Source organism: Lygodium microphyllum, chromosome 24, assembly GCF_053477565.2.
Source record: "Lygodium microphyllum isolate KBCC chromosome 24, Lygodium_microphyllum_v1.1.10, whole genome shotgun sequence".
Lineage (NCBI taxonomy): Eukaryota > Viridiplantae > Streptophyta > Polypodiopsida > Schizaeales > Lygodiaceae > Lygodium > Lygodium microphyllum.
Genome location: NC_141158.1, coordinates 66,464,026 through 66,481,612, shown reverse-complemented (window position 1 = coordinate 66,481,612; position 17,587 = coordinate 66,464,026). Strand labels below are relative to the sequence as shown.

General features: G+C 42.6%; 1 protein-coding gene across 2 annotated transcripts in view; it reads left to right on the top strand.

Annotated features, from left to right (window-relative positions):
• The window catches only part of LOC148015180 (AMSH-like ubiquitin thioesterase 3), a 59,810-nt gene extending 43,244 nt beyond the window's left edge, over nucleotides 1–16,566 (top strand). Inside the window, exons 11-14 of one of the 2 annotated variants that reach the window (XM_087665098.1) lie at nucleotides 15,263–15,337; nucleotides 15,448–15,510; nucleotides 15,757–15,809; nucleotides 15,894–16,566. In XM_087665098.1, coding sequence (XP_087521224.1) covers nucleotides 15,263–15,337; nucleotides 15,448–15,510; nucleotides 15,757–15,809; nucleotides 15,894–16,068 — 366 coding nt within the window. In that variant the 3' untranslated portion in view covers nucleotides 16,069–16,566. The remainder of the gene's footprint in view (nucleotides 1–15,262; nucleotides 15,338–15,447; nucleotides 15,511–15,756; nucleotides 15,810–15,893) is intronic. The other variant, XM_087665099.1, reaches the window with a different exon arrangement.
• Nucleotides 16,567–17,587: the final 1,021 nt, after the last annotated feature.

Sequence of the window (17,587 nt, the reverse complement as noted above, 5' to 3'; positions counted from 1 at the left end):
TAAGAAAAATAGGCATTATCAGTATTTTGTTCAAAGATTGGCCACTTTGACAATGAACATAGCCCCAAAATCTAAGACTCAAATCCTTGCCTCAAGTCGGGCAATCCCCAACAGGGGAGGCAAGGTGGTGCCAACCCCTAGTAGGGGTAGTGGTGAGACTAGATCCATTTTGCCATCAGTCAGCCATCACAGTCAATAGCATTCTCGACGCCAAAGGGCATGTCTGATTGTTTTGCAGAGGCCCACATTGTCTCCTTAGAGATATTTGAGGATGCAAGTTTTGTTCACGTTAGCGAGTTACCTCTTAACAAGGTTGTTGGAGAGGCCCACTCGTCATAGCCGAGCACTACTTGTCATAGACGAGCACTTCAGCTACTCCTTAGATTATGGACGGTGGAGCTACTTATCATATGATCCCTATCTCGGACATTTTTATCTCCCGATCACTTGCTGTTGGGATAGTTCGTGTTGGGAAAAACTCATTGATCAAGTTTTAGACTTATCGTCACATTAGTGCCATTGACCAAGACCCGAATCTTGCTACATTGGATGATATATACTATGTCACCCAACTTGGGGTGAACTTGTTCGTTCAGCAGTTTTGCGGTTTGGGACAAGCAAATTTCTCTATAGTGAGATCATAGTCGAGGTCCTTGACTTTCAGATTGGGTTAATGATTGCTTGCGGTGACGCACAGCCTAGTGGCTTGTACCACATGACCCAATTTCTTTCCCAGTTGATTGTTGAGGGCTTAAAGTTTCATCACTTTTAGGCTTTAGCCACCACATGAGAGCCTATGATCAATGAGCATCTTTGGCATTTTGGCTTAGAACATCTTAGATATGACTCTCTTTATGAGTTGTCGCGTTGATAGACGGTTGAGGGGCTTCCATGCCTTAGGCTATCTCGAGATAATTGTAAAGCAAACTCGAGAAGCAACACCGTACTCCATTTCCTTAGTAGTCCACACATAGAGTTGAGGCATCTCTTAGATTGATTGGTGTTTATCTTTGTGGGCTAACAACCATTGCCGCCTTGAATAGCCCTTTGTTCTTCTTTTTGATAGTGGATGATCATTCTAGATACATGTGGGTGTACTTTCTCAATTATAAGTCCGACGTCTTTACATGTTCTTTTCCTTGGGTGCTACTAGTTTATAACCAAACTAGTCGTCGTATAGGATGCAAGAGCAATGATAGTGGTAGTGTGTTTACCTCCCATGAGTTTTCGAGTTTCTATAGGAGTGTGATATTTCTCGCCAACTTATCTCTACCAACTTTTCCTCTTAGAATGGAGTCATAGAGTGTAGGAACCAGACCATCATGAAGATGGCATGCTCTATGCTATTTGCTGTAGAGCTCCTTGAGTGCCTTTGGATTGAGGTTGTTAACACTTTGGTGTACATCCTCAATCAGTGCATGACTGTGGTTGTTCGTTAGAAGACTCTATATGAGGCATTCTTTGGCTCTTGGCCTATAGTTTTCCACTTTAGAGTTTTTGAGAGTCATGCATACACATATACTTTGATGATAAGATAGAAAAGCTCACTTCGTAAGCAGATCTCCTTATTTTTGTAGGATACTCCTTCGAAGGGAAGGCTTTATTCGTGCTGCTGTTTACAACTGATTATATAGCGCATTTTGAGCCAAAAAATGGTTAGGAGACTCTTTAGCATCCTCAATGGTGAGAGGCCATGGAGAAGGAGCTAGAGAGTATTGCGATTGAAATGAGACTTGGACTTTGGTGGATCGTGCGAGTCACAAGAAAGTCATTAGGACAAAGTGGATATTCAGGATCAAGCCAAAGGCTGATGGAACATTTTCTACCCGTAGATTACGCTAGCCGCTCACTATGATTGGCCGATCTATTAGACGGATGTTAAAGGTGCCTTTATAAATGGTTATGTAGAGAATACAGTTTATGTGGAGCAATCACCTAGATTGTTTTATGTTGGTCGGAAATATAAGGGTCTTTCACTTGCGGATAGCTCTTTATGGGTTGAAGCAAACACCACATTTTTGGTTTTAGAGGATGGATGAGTTTCTTCGAGCTCATAGATACGGTATACCATTCTATCACCACCTTCGAGCCGACGCTCGACCTTGCGGTATGGCATTCCTTTGAGGGAACCCGCCGAGATCGGCGATTTTAGCTGGCAAGAGTCAAGCACTAACTGGGTCCCTGAACCGGGGTGCTAGGTGCCTATCCACGCTCCGCCCATTGGGAGGAGTCTTCAAAGGGCCTTGGCCCTGAAGGAAGTAGCGAAATCATAAGCTAGTGGCACAGGGTTCTACCTTTGAGTCTGATTAGGCACCTGGCTCAAAAAAAAAAAAAACCCAAACTTGTATTACTTCAAAGGGGGTCAGCTATATCTTGCTATATGTAGGCAATTTTTTTATCACTAGTTCAGATTCTGTTGCCATATTGGAAATTAAGGCCAAGCTTTGTGCTACATTTGAGATGATAGACCTCGGTTTGTTGTCTTATTCTTTGGGGATGGAGTTTGTTCGATCTGTAAGATGTATTTTTGTGTCACATTAGAAATAGACTCTTTAGTTGGTGGATGAATATTGCCAGGATCACACATGCCCTGTGGCCACATGTCTGGATCCAACTGTCCACTTATCTAAGGATACGCTAGGTCAGCCTTTTGATGGCATACCTATAGATTTGTCATAGGGAAACTTCTTTGGTTGATACATACTAAGCGAGATATACCATACTCAGTTAGTTTGCTCAGCCAATATTTCACATAACCTAGGATGCTACATTGCATTGCATGTCTTCATGGTTTGAGATATTTAGGTTGTATCTATTCTTATGGATTCACTTATGGTTCTAGGTTATGTTTGCAAGGGTATACTGATTTTGATTGGGTTAGAGATCGTGACACTTGACGTTCCATGGTGGTTACCTCTTTACCTTGGTCATGAATGCCATTTTTTGGGCCAGCTGTAAGTAGGAAATAGCAGCGGTATAAAGCTCTCTTTGATGGCACTATTGAGGCCATCTGCTTGAGGAGTTTATCAGCAGTGTTTTAGTTCCTATGTGCTGAACTGACTGTCATCTATTGCAACAACTAGAGTGTGATTGCACTAGCTAGTAACTTGATTATTACACCTTGGATGCAGCATGTTCATGTACATTTTTATTTCACTAAAGAGTAGGTTGAGCTAGACACTATTCATCTAGAGTTTGTATCTTCATTAGATAACTTCGCAAATATATTAACCAAGGTTGTCAATCAACTAATGCTTTAGTATTTACTACCTAGGATTGGCTTGGGAATAACCCCCTCTACTTCAGATTGATGGGGACAGGGTGCTTCCCTTCAACTTTCCCTTCCAGGTTGAGGGGGGTAGCTTACTTCTCTTGATGGTGACAAGGTGTTGTTTATAGTTTTTGCTTTTGACATTATGTATATTGTACTTTGTATATTCATTCGCATCATCAAGATGAGTGCTTGGGCAAGTGAACAATTTCCTTACGAGGGCTACTTGCCAAATCAATAAGTTAAAAACTTTAGATCCTCATGATTGATGGACTACTTCAAGACAACAAACCCAAAAGTTCAAATGTAATGTCTTCAGGAGGAGGAAAGGAGGTTTGTACAGTCTAAACAGCTAGGTGGCCAAATATAACATATTTTATGATTTGAGGTAGGATAAGAGATTGTTAGGACTTCCCTATCAAATTTTCCCACCTTCATAGAGGAGCTAGTAGTAGCTTAGACTGCAATAGAGGGGTCTTGATGTGAGCTTTTTATAAATCATTCCTTGAGGCAAAAGAAATTGAGAACTCTTGGTTCCTTTAGTGTCTTGACAAAGAAAAAAGTAGGGGAGGATGTTAGTCATGGGCATTCGCATTTTCCCACCAGTAGGTTCTTGAGAACCCCTCTATGTATGACACGTACACATTTTTGTTAGTAGTCATTTTTATTCATATTTGTTTTGGTTTTGAGCTTCAATCCGAGTCAGATGAGGACATTTGGAGCTCTAGCAGTGTCTCTCTTAGTCTTGTTTACCGGTCTATTTCCAGCCACCAAGCCTAGTACAATGCCATCTTAATTTTATGGAGGGCGTGGTTTTTGCTGGGCTTAGTTTTTGCTACTCTCTCTCTCTCTCTCTGTGTGTGTGTGTGTGTGTTTTGAGAGGGTTTTGGACCCTTGAGACGAATCATATAGTTTGAGAATCAGAGATGCTTGGGTTTCTTCCTCTTGGAGCTCCAAAAGTGTAGAGCAGCTATTCTACAGGGTAGGAGGTCCCCATAGCTCGGTTCACATAGATAGAGAGTGGTCATTGACTTTTTCACTGCTACATGACCCAATACGGCATGTACCACTACTATTGCCACACAGCCTATAGGAGTACATCATCATTGGACCTCATCTTTTGTAGGTGCCTCTTTGGATAGAGTAGTGGCACTCAGTCGGTCTAGGTTCTCATGCCACCCGGACGAAGGCTTAGACATCCACACCACATACAAATTAGAGTCATCATTGAGCGCCATAGGAGACAGATACCGAGACTCCTCAGCCATGCAAATATACATCTCCTTAGGGGACATACATCTCATTGATGGAGAGTTTCCTTTTTCTACTTTTACTTTTAGATCATCGACATGTTTTCTTTTTATAGGACACTCACTTTTTTGCCTTATAGGCATGCTTTTCATCTTTTCTCGTTCTAGATGAGAAACACACTATCATTGTATGCATTGCTTTGGTCTCATAGGTCACATTGACCTTTTAGAGACGTGAATAAACCCAAACCCCCCCCTCCTTCCTCTAAGGATATGGGCTTTGTAGCTATACCATGGCGTAGAAGCTAGAAACACCTATATAGGGAGTAGTTGTGACTTTGAGCTCAGCTTGGTTTCTATTCTACGTGTGATTCCCTATACTCAGTGGTGAATCCTCATATGTGCGGTGTCACGAGGGTGTAGTCTTGAGATGTGACTCAATGTTGTATCTTTCGATATCATGAATACAAAGGTTCCTTATTGATATATCTTGTGTGCCATTCCGTTGTGCCTTTTTGTGCCTCATGACAGGTTTTACCATGAAGTTCCGTGAAGGTTTATAACACTTGGTATCAGAGCAACTCTATCGCGGAGCATACTAGCTCGAAAGGGGAGCAGACTCACGGACGCGGAGGAGATCCTACCATAACACGTCGCGCAATGCGACGTGATGACCCTGACATGACACGACGCAACACGATGCGACACAACACAACATGACACGACATGGTGTGACGTGCCATGTCACGACGCCCTCTCGGGTTAGTTTTCTGCTGAAAATTAGAAGAGAACCCGATGTGCCAACAAAGTTGAGAGGGAGATGTGGCGTGATAGGAACACGTGGCATACCATTCAAAATGACTTGGAAAGAGCTGAGGCTATGGGAGGACACTTTCTTTGAAGAGGAAGATGAGCTATGTCATTGGCTCAAAATCACATATAAGAAGAAAGAGCTACAGCTCAAAATGATCGAGCAGACAAAGAAGAGCATCAAGATGCTAAGGAAGACCCAACAAGGAGCAGATGTGTTGGATGATCTTGAAGAGAAGGCTGAAGAGTTGGATGAAGACCTGGAAGAGGTTGACTACTAGTCGATCATGGTGCGAGAGAGAGCGAGATTGTGGTAATTGAAGACGGCCCGAGACCTCGACACGGAGCTACAAGAGAAAATCATGTTGAGGTGGGATTGGGAGACTGCCTTTGGATCTAAAGAAGCCAAAGAGAGGGCCGAACCATACTTGAAGCAGATGTGGGCTGAAAGAGTCCTAGAGCTGAAGAATGGAGCGAAGCCAACCAAAGAAGAACCAAAGAGCCAAGGGAAGCAGAAACAGGTGAAAGAAGAAGAAGAAATATGGTCGGACAAAGATGAAGATGAAGACAAGGGGGAGGATGAGCTCAACACTGATTGTGGAACACCTGGCCCTCAAGAAGAAGCCAACGGCTACTACCTCGACTACTACCCGGAAGATTACTACCCAGAAGGCTACCTTGAAGATTAATACTTCGACAATGAATATCCTCTTGAAGGATATGGATATTGCTACCTTGAAGATGTTCCTATCGACTACCACCCGGAAGGAGAATACCTCTACATGGACTACCTCTGTCCCAAAGAATGCCAAACGAAAGAAGTTCCAAAAGAGGAAGAAATGGTGGAATATTATGTGAAGGGAGAAGGATGAAAAATAGATGTGAGTTCAAAGGTAGAAAATATTATGATGGAGTTAGGATACAGAAAAGAAGAGGAAGCAAGGTGGACATGTCAGAGACATGAATCAACGCACCCACAAGTTGCAACCCAGTTGGTTGAAGAACTAGTGTTAGAAAAAGAGAAGGGGGAGGATGAGCTCGATCTTGATATTGGAACACCTAGAGATTTGTTAGATGAAGCCATAGAGAAGATCAAGGAAAAGATGAGTCAAGAAAATAGAACAAAAGAGATAGAAGAACAAGTAGAGTTAGCTAGGAAGAAGCTAGAAGAAGACGAGAAGCTAGACCATGATAGGAGAAAACAAGTAGAAGAAAACAAGAAGAAGAAAGCTAGGAAAAAGATTGAACAAGAAGAAAAAAACCAAGAGAGCAAAGTGAAAGGACTAGTGTGGATAGCTAGTGTCAAGATTGTGGGAGAGAAGGAAGGAGTCTCGCTTGAAGCTTTCTTGCTTGCACAATGGGGGAAGACACACAAGGGTGGAGGCTGAAAACAGTTTTCCTCTTCTTAGTTGTGTAAGCCAAAAGAACTCTCTTACAAAGAAATAGAAGAACCCTGTATATATGGGTCTCAAACCAAACTCAACTAACTAAGGTGGCATACTAACTGAGCCACAAACTAGAGTAGATAAGGATAGCTATCGTGTAGCTATTATTCAGGGGCGGTGTACCAACCGCGTCTGCAACTAACACGTCGGTGACATAAATGCACAACGGTCACCCTGGCGTATCACGAGTGGAGCTCGATATGTCAACACTCCCCCTCGAGCTCAATCCCAATTCCTGCACACCAAGCAGGTCTCTGAACTTGCGCAGCTTCTCTGCACCCAATGCCTTCGTAAATATGTCAGCTACCTGATCTTCTGTGCTGACATAAACTAGATCAATAAGACCTAGTAAAACCCTCTCTCGCACATAGTGATAATGCACCTCAATGTGCTTTGTTCTAGCATGATAGACTGGGTTATTTGCCAAGTGTATACTACTCATGTTGTCACAATAAATGACAACTGGCCCATCTGTAGACTGATGCATATCATAAAGTAGCATATGCAACCAAGCTACCTCACATGCAGCCATTGCTGCACCCCTGTACTCAGCCTCTGTGCTCGACAAGGCAACTGTAGGCTGTTTCTTGCTGCTCCAAGTGACTGCAGCACTCCCAAAAGAGAACACATATCCACTGGTAGATCGTCTATCAGAAATACTACCAGCCCAATCAGCATCAGTGTATCCATGCAACTGTATCTGAACCCCAGTCTCATAAAATAGTCCATACTGCAATGTGGACTTCACATACCTAAGTATGCGTCTAGCCGCATCCAAATGTGGTTTCCTTGGAGCCTGCATAAACTGACTTACCAATCCAACAGCATAGCTCAAATCTGGCCTGGTAATAGTCATATAAATCAAACTTCCTACTATGCGTCTGTACATAGTAGGGTCTTCTAGAAGCTCACCTGCATCTGTGCTCAGCTTCACATTTTGCTCCAAAGGAACTGAAATAGGCTTACAGCCTGTCATCCCATATTTGGACAGCATGTCCAATCCATACTGCCTCTGCAAGAGCTGTATCCCACTTGGTGATCTAATCACCTCAATGCCCAAGAAATAACGCAGCTCTCCCAAATCCTTCATCTCAAACTTCTGCTTCAATAGCATTTTCACATGAAGGATATCTTCATCACTGTCACCTGTCATAATCAAATCATCAACATAAATGACAAGCAGCATAATACCTTTCTCTGTTTTTCTCACATAAAGTGAGAAATCTGCCTTGGAAATCTGAAAGCCAATAGTGACAAGATACTGTCCTATCTTGTCAGACCATGCTCTAGGTGCTTGCTTCAAGCCATACAAGGCTTTCTTCAACCTGCAAACAAACTCAGGATGAACAGCATGCACATAACCTGGTGGCTGCTCCATATAGACCTCTTCTTGCAAATCACCATGCAAGAAGGCATTCTTTACATCCATCTGATGTAAAGACCATCCCTTTGATGCAGCCATAGCAATGACTGCTCTTACGGTTGCCATCCTTGCAACCGGACTAAATGTTTCTTCATAGTCAATGCCATATGTTTGTGCATACCCCTTGACTACTAATCTTGCCTTGTATCTGTTCACAGAACCATCAGCATTGTGCTTCACCTTATAAACCCACTTACAGCCAATTGCATTCTTACCTTTAGGCAAAGGTACTAACTCCCATGTAGCATTTGCTTCCAAGGCATCCATTTCTTCATCCATGGCTTTCTTCCATTTTTCTTTTCCCATGGCTTGCTCAAAAGATGTGGGTTCTGGTTCCTGTATCACTTTGACCATATATGCATAGTGAATGGCTGTAAATCCATCATATTTCAGCCTATCCACAGGATACCTAGCTCTTGTAGACCTGCGCAAAGTAGGTTCACTCCCAGGTGCTCTCAAAACATCCATGGTCTTCCTTACTCAAGGTGTAACAATAGAAGGAATACCCAACTCATCATCAATGCTCTGTTCTGAGCCACTGGATTCACCATCCACATAAGAGTGACCTGCATTCACATCAAACATGGGCTGATCAACCTTCTCTTTTCCTTTTCGTGATACCTGCATACCACTATCTGCATTGCTTTGAGAATATTCTCCTGATCTCAATCTGCCTGTCCATGGCGAAGAATGTGAACCACTGCTAGAGGACGCTCCAGGTCCACTAATATTTTGTGACTGCTGCTGTGAATTCTGTGTAGCATTACCATTTTGTGCATCTTCATCATCAATCACATTTACTGGTCTATAGCAGCTACTCATCTCATCAAAAACAACATCTCTGCTCACTGTAAACTTACGAGTAGAAGGGTTATAGCATCTATACCCTTTTTGCTGCAGAGAGTAACCAATAAAGATGCACTTCTCAGCTTTTGGATCCAACTTGGATCTCAGCTCATCTGGCACATGTACATAGGCAATGCAACCAAAAATTTTCAAATGAGAAATATCTGGTTTCCTACCAGTATACCTCTCCTCTGGAGTCATTCCATGTATTGCTGCAGTGGGAGTCCTGTTCATAATGTAGACTGCTGTAGCAACTGCTTCAGCCCAATAAAAATCTGGCAAGTCTTTTTCATTGAGCATGGCACGAGATACCTCTCCAATATGCCTGTTTTTCCTTTCTGCAATTCCATTTTGTTGTGGGGTATAACTGCATGAATATTGTTGCTTTATGCCATGCTCCTGCAAGAACTTTGCAAACTCATTTGAGAGGTACTCTCCCCCTCCATCTGACCTTAGGCATTTTATCTGCAAGCCTGTTTCTTTTTCAACCATAGCTTTAAGAGTTTTGAAATGCCCAAAAACTTCACTTTTCTTTTTCATAAAATACACCCAAACTTTTCTGCTATAGTCATCAATAAAACTGACAAAATAATGACAGCCTCCAAGAGATGCAGCTTTAGTTGTCCACACATCAGAGTGAATTAATTCCAGTGGCTTCTCACTCTCTTGAACATGTCTAGGAAATGGTTTCCTTGCCTGTTTTCCAAACTGACAGGCTTCACATACCTTATGCATTTCTGCAACCTTGAATTTGGGCAATCCTGCAACAATATTTTGGGCCTGCATTGATTTAAGTCGCTGTACATTAACATGACCAATGCGTTTATGCCAGATATCAATATCTGCAACTACACCGGTCCCATGTGCAAACATTGCTGCACTCAATTCAGACATGTCTGCATCCAATGTAAACATTCTGCCCTTCTTCTTTCCTTTTGCTATCAAGCGACCTTTATTTTTCATATCCTCAACAAAGCATCCATGAGGATTAAATTTGACCTGCAAGCCCTGTTCAACCATTTGACCCACTGAAACCAGATTCTTGGTAATATTCGGGACATGAAATACATCGGACAGGTATTTCTTTTTCCCACCCTGCATAGACAAGGGAATTTTTCCAATCTGCACAATAGGATGTGCAGTATCATCACCAGTCTCCACAAATCCTGGTTTTTCCATTTTCCTTGCATCCTCCATCCATTCTGCATGACCTGTCATGTGGTTTGATGCACCTGAGTCAACATACCATACATCATTGCTTTCTTCTGCACTTGTCATAGAATTGTTCATGTGCTGCACCATGAACAAATGCTCATTTCTGTCATCACCCTGTCTACTAGAAGATGCATAATTCCCTTGTTGCAGTTTTCCATTCATGATGTCATTCTGCTTTTTATAGCAGTCTTTAGCCATATGACCCATTTTACCACAATAGTAGCATTCAACATTACTGTTTGCATTGTGGCCTCTTTGCCATCCACCACGACCTCTTTGGCTCCCCCTGCCTCTAGAGTTACCACGTCCTCCTCCATAGGACTGGTTTTCTTGAGTTTGCTGCATATTCTGATTTCTGCCACGGCCTCCAAATCGGCCTCCTCTACCTCTGCCTCTACCTCTTCCAGCATTTGAGTAGAAGACAGCTTCTTTTGAAGTTCCTCCTGAAGAAGATGCACCACCATTTCTCTGTTCCTCAGAAATTAGAAGAGCAATCAACTCCTCAAAATCAGGAAATCTTTCACGAACTGAAATGGATGTCCGAAACTGTGCATAATCCTTTCCTAGACCATTCAAGGTCACGGAAACTAAATCATCATCTTCCACTGGCGACCCAATGGAAGCAAGTGCATCTGCAATCTTCTTCACCTTCATGTGGTAGTCGTTGATGCTCATACTTTCTCTTTGCACATTATGCAACTCTTGCTTGAGCTGCATTTTCCTGGCTTGCGTATTTGTGCTATACATTTTTGACAAAGTATCCCATGCCTCCTTTGGCGTACTTGCATCCTGAATATGCACAATCATAGAGTCTGAAATACTGATAGACAGCCAATACATAACTTTCCTGGCTCTCTCATGCCATGTTTTAAATGCCTGCATTTGTTGTTGATTGGGAACATCAGGAAGAACTGGTTCTTCTTCATTTCCTGCAACAAATTCCCAATATCCTTTTCCCATAAGGAAATTCGTCATTCTAAACTTCCATGCCTGGAAGTTGTTCTTGTCAAGCTTTTCAGTGACAATCTGTGAAAGAGAATCAGACGCCATTACAGAATACTGCAAGAAATTCTGTCACTGCAAAAAACACAGCTTCACCCTCACAAGGGCAAATCTGCAAAACTGGCGAAAGTGGTATTTGACCACACAGTCACTTCCTAGTGACGATTTTGCATAAACAGGAACCAAGGATGATTCTGAAACTCCCAATGTCTCTGCGCACAAGCATACGATGCAATTTCTACAGTAACTTTTCACCGACCTGTAGAACAGTGGTCGCACAGCATAAAACTGAGCCTTTTCTTGAGTGCGTGCAGAAAACTTCCGTCTGCAAAACAGGCCCCGAAATGGCCTCAAATAAAAAAAACAAGGTCGCCGAGGGCTTAAGCCCTTCCCCGCAGCATATACTGCCCTCTTGCTTCACCGCGAAGGGCGTCTCAACCTGAGACAATGCACTCCTGCAATTTCCGGCTGTGCTACCTGCAGAGATCTGCTCCCAAAATAGGAGATGAAAGCAACACTGCTCCTCTTACCAGACCACCGCGAGCTTGGCTTGCTTTCTTGAGCTCCTTACCACGAACAAGGCTCTGATACCATGTCAAGATTGTGGGAGAGAAGGAAGGAGTCTCGCTTGAAGCTTTCTTGCTTGCACAATGGGGGAAGACACACAAGGGTGGAGGCTGAAAACAGTTTTCCTCTTCTTAGTTGTGTAAGCCAAAAGAACTCAAGTACAAAGAAATAGAAGAACCCTATATATGGGTCTCAAACCAAACTCAACTAACTAAGGTGGCATACTAACTGAGCCACGAACTAGAGTAGATAAGGATAGCTATCATGTAGCTATTATTCATGGGCGGTGTACCAACCGCGTCTGCAACTGACAAGTCGGTGACATAAATATACAACGGTCACCCTGGCGTATCACGAGTGGAGCTCGATATGTCAACAGCTAGGAAGCCAAAGAAAGAAGTTAGACTAGAGTAAGAAGAGCAAGAAAAGATAGATCAAGGTAGGAAGGCCAAAGAAAAGATAGATCAAGGTAGAAAGGCCAAAGAAGAAAAGATAGAAGACAAGAAGGAAGAAAAAGAGCAAAAGATAGAGAAGCAAGAGAATGAGAATGAGACAAAGAAGGCGAAAGCAAATGCCAAGAAACGGAGGCAAGCCAACAGAGCTAGGGTGAGAGATGAGAATGAAGATGCCTCCAAAACCCCCCAAACTCAACTTGTGGCTAAGGACGAAGCAACCCCAACTTTTGATCCAAGGCCACATTCCATCCCAGCCAAATCGGATCAAAGTAGGAACCAAGGATCATGTTAATAATAGACAGGCTTGGAACAAAAAAGGCAAAGTTTTGAAAATATTAGATAAAATAATATTTTATTGTGATAAAATTGATCGGAAATATGATAATCTCAAAGACTTCAAAAGACCAATTGAACCTTTTCAAAACGTGAGTCAAAACGGTAATGACAAAAGCTTAGAATAATTAACACTTCACTCACTATATAGTAAGAAGTTCGTATTTTATATGGTAAGAAGTTGCTATGTTTCTTCATTGTCTAAGTCATATAAGATTTGTAACTAACTTTGTTTTTAAACTATGTAGCATATTTTATATTCAGCAATGGAGTCATTGGCTACGTCTTTGAGCCCGAAGAGGCGAACCCTTATGAGCTTGGAAACGAGAAGTCAGAGGACAAAGCCTCAAAGAAGGGAGAGCATGAGGGAGTGCTCGAAATATGGTCCAGCCAAGGTAACTTAGTGCCATGGAAGGGAACCTTGCTAGTTAAGCCTTTGAGAACTCTCCAACTCACTCTTAAGGTGAATGTCTTTGGTCTATGGAGCCCATTGGGACTATACTCAATGCTAACAAAGATTGAGATCTTGGCACTAAGGCCGCAAGCAGTGCAAGGAGGTGTCATCTTGATCCTATGGATCTGTGACACACCAAGCACCACACAGATGGGCGTCACCCCAAGAGCTTCAAGGATACCTTTACTTCCGCAAATCAAAATCCGGTTTAAGTGTGACGACTTAGTCCATTCCCCACCAAGAACCTCAACTCCAAATGAGGCTAAGAAGAGCCAAAGAGGTGCCATGCACCAAGACTGGACCTTCTGTGCGAGAAGGCAAGCTACACCAACTAGCTTGTCTAAGTACAAAGCAAGCAAGAAAGATCCGGCAAAGAGGCCAATGAAAACTGCCCAAGTACTTGACTTGGAGATGAGGGCAAAGCGTCTTGGCAAATGAACCAAGAGACCCAAGGCGACGACAAGAAGAAAGGGAGGCCCGGTGCAAGGAGTAACTCAATGGATTGTCTTCCTTAAGGTGTAGCACAACATGGCAACAACCGCGCCACCACGCCTTGACCCCAATAGCGCAACAACTTGGGATCGCACCTACAAAGCTTGGCATGCAGAGCCATAAGTACCAAGCCACCTCAAGTGAGGACCATGAAGCCTCCACTCCTCAAATGTAATTGAGTTGAGGGTGGACTAGAATGCAAAAAACAAAAAAGGAACTAAGTCTAGATGGGTAGACCTTGGCCAGCTTGATAGCATAAGGTGTGTTTAGACCCCCAAGTTATAGTGTGGCAGACATTGACCAGTTTGATAGAAAAGGTTGCGTTAAGATCCTGCTAAGGAGTCAGTCCTAGACTGGCAGACATTGACCAGCTTGATAGTATAAGTTGTGTTAAGGCCCCGGAAAGAGTCAAGAAATCACCCTTAATTGCTGAGGACGGCAATTCATTACGCGGGGGTGAGTGTAAGGATATGGGCTTTGTAGCTATACCCTGGCGTAGGAGCTAGAAACACCTATATAGGGAGTAGTTGTGACTCTGAGCTTAGCTTGGTTTCCACTCTACGTGTGATTCCCTATACTTAGTGGTGAACCCTCATATGTGCAGCGTCACGAGGGTGTAGTCCTGAGATGTGGCTCAATGTTGTATCTTTCGATATCATGAATACAAAGATTCCTTATTGGTATATCTTGTATGCCATTCCGCTGTGCCTTTTTGTGCCTCATGACAGGCTTTACCATGAAGTCCTGTGAAGGTCCGTACCCCCCGCATTATAAAGCTATTACAGAGCGATGCATTTAGAGACTGATCCTTATGATCGAAGTTACATACTTTATAATGTGGGCCTTATTCATACAAGTAATGGCAAACACGCAAAAGCCTTGGAATATTACTTCCAAGCATTGGAACGAAATCCGTTTTTGCCACAGGCTCTTAATAATATGGCTGTGATGTGTCATTACGTGCGATTATCTCTGCTACAGGATCTGTCAGCCACTCAATCCAGTTCTGCTTAGTACTGAATTTGTAGAAAAACTACCATTGGCCTGTTTTTACTGCGGCTTGGCCCAATTAAGGGCCAAAAACAGTCCCAAACTTGTGTCTGCAGGTTTGTGACCATACAATGGCAGGATGTAGATTTCCAGGCTTGAACATTGCCGAACAGGTACCTATGCCACAAGTATACAAGACGCTTAAGTTCTGCAGATTAAGAATAGCCATAGTGGTCGTGATTCCATGTGACTGAAGGAAAGGCTTGCTGGAGCCTTTGGAGGTCAGTTTGTCTTGTGCCTGCAACAACATCAGTAAATGGAAGTTCTTGCCTATTGCTGCAGTCCACAAAAGCCGCACCTCTACCATCGTATTAGAAAGCATGAAAAAATTGCATCTCTTATTGCTCTGTGACTTTGTGGCTGGCCTCTAACATCAATTTCTGTGAAGAACTGCATGGAGAAACTGAGGATTCCATAAATGAGATTCTAATTTCCATCAAGGGGTTTATTCTGAATTGTTAATAATCTTTTGGGGAGTATAAGAAACAACTTACGTTCTTCCTCTTCCAAAGAAGTTGTGTTGCTGTAGGTGATAAACTACAAGGTTACAGTCTTAGAAATATATATCACAAGTGGAAAATATGTCCAGTGGCTAGCTTTTTGAAAGAAGAGGGTGGTGTTCCCTATTCAGAATATGTTTTTTTGACAGTGTCAAACAGTTAATGAAGAGGAGATCTTCGACTGGCAAGATAAACGTGGGCTCTTTCAACTGGGATGGATTCATGTAAGGATAAGTTTGGGGGTGTTTCACACTATGCATTTACATGCCTGATATTTTTTTACGGGTGCTATTTTATGGGTTGAGGGACTTATTCATGATATGTGAAATTTCAGACACACCCTACACAATCGTGCTTCATGTCCTCGGTTGATCTTCACACTCATTATTCTTACCAGGTCAAATTCTTCACTGTAGTCATTACTTTTGTATCACTTCAGCAAGGAGGGTGACCTAATGTAGCAATGTTTCTTTTTATGTGTATAACATATGTAGCAATTCATATTTTCTAGAGGCAATTTACAAATGGTTGAGCTACATTTGAGAGTTTAGACAACTTAATGCTCTTGTTCTTTTCATTATTGATTGCTTATTGTCTTTGCGGCCCTGTTTTGTTTGGTTTACGCTGCATCACAATTTTACAGGTGATGTTACCAGAGGCCATTGCCATTGTGATGGCTCCAAGAGATGACAGAAGGTACATTCTTGTGGATAGAAATATCAAACCAGTTTGTCCAGTATTACAGAGGCAGCCATTGTATAAAGAAGTGTTTGTCTGCAGGAAATATGGCATCTTTCGGTTATCTGATCCTACTGGTGTGAAAGCTATCCAAAAGTGCCCATTGCGGGGATTTCATGCTCATGATCAGCCATCTGACGGGAATCCAATCTATGAGCAGTGTAGCCATGTCTTTCTGAGTTCGACATTAAAATATCAAGTGGCAGATCTTCGATAGGATCTCAGCATTACAGACAAGGCGGGCCTTTACGTCATCAGATGATGGCTTGGGCTTTGTATGCTTACCAAATGTATTCATTGATTTTTGCCCAATCCAAATGGGCTTTAGCTTTTCAATCCATGTAGCATCCAGGCATCCCTTATGGGCTCTATAAAAGCACATCCTTATCTCAAGTCTGTAACAAAACATGATCATATATTACGGGCACACCAACGCTTGTCAAATCCTCTATGCTACACAAGTATCTCCTTTGGACAAGGATGGTCTTCATTGCCTCTTCAAACAAATCATTGTGCATGTAATGGAGTTTGTACAACATTCAAGGACTAGTTACATTCCAATTACTTGTAAAGAGTCCTGTTTATACCCTGAGGAATAATGCAGTTCATAAGATATGGTTGCAATTGGGGTGAAATTATCAAGGGAAATTTCTCTCCTCATACCTTGTGAAGAAGAGCTCTCTCTTGTATTTCAATCACTGTCGGTTGTTTGTAAGTCTTTCATGTATAATAAGAAAACATTTGGTTGTGTAGCTGATGGCAAGAAGAGTGGATTCACAGTTGTTTTCAATGTTGAGTTGGCCTAACTACATGTGTGCGCGCGCGCGTGTGCACATGCACTGTGCGCATCACATTTCAGGACTGGGTTGATGTTGCTGATAGATGGTGCCCAGGCATGCCAAACATATTAGCCAAGTGACGACTTCTGAAGGTTGGCCTCAACATGGCATACCATATAGGCTTTTGCATTTGTGTTTGCTGTTCTTGTTTGAGCTCACAAAAAGTAGGTGGCTAAGTGGTCTCAAATGCCAACGCCAAAAAGGAAAAACCTCAACCCTGGGCACTCTCATGTTCCCAGACTGAGGTAAGTTCTGTCAGTTCTTAGGTAGAGATACCTACACCTTGGGTACTCTGAGAAACCAGGTATCCGTGTCTCATTGAAAGAATAGGCATTGCCCACCCTCAGGTAGCTTGCTGAAGGACCAGCTTCAAAATGAGTGCTCCAAAACTTGCTTGTAGAACTGAAAGATGCATATCAACTTCAAGTTGTAGCTTCATAATCTTCAAAAACTTCTACACCTGGCAAGAAGGGGCATGCAGCAGCTCCACTGACAATCAGATGATAAAGGATTTGACAATGGCTGATGCACAGCTGAATGCAAAGAGGGTGAGTAGCTCTAGCAGATAGGCGGGAGGATGGTATACGAACCAAGGCAACAAAGTTTTCCAAAGCACTTTATAGGCTTAGCATGAAGCTGTCCCATCATAGAATATGTTGGAAAGCCTCAAGAAAGCACCACTGTTCACCTTTCTAATACAGCAATGCAAATCACAGGGTCAATCCTGCATGAAAGACGAACCAAGACAACAAAGTTTTCCAAAGCATTTTGTAGGCTTAGCATGAATCTGTCCCATCATAGAATATGCTGGAAAGCCTTAAGAAAGCACCACTGCTCACCTTCCTAATACGGCAATGCAAATCAGAGTCAATCTTGCATGAAAGAGGGACCCAAATA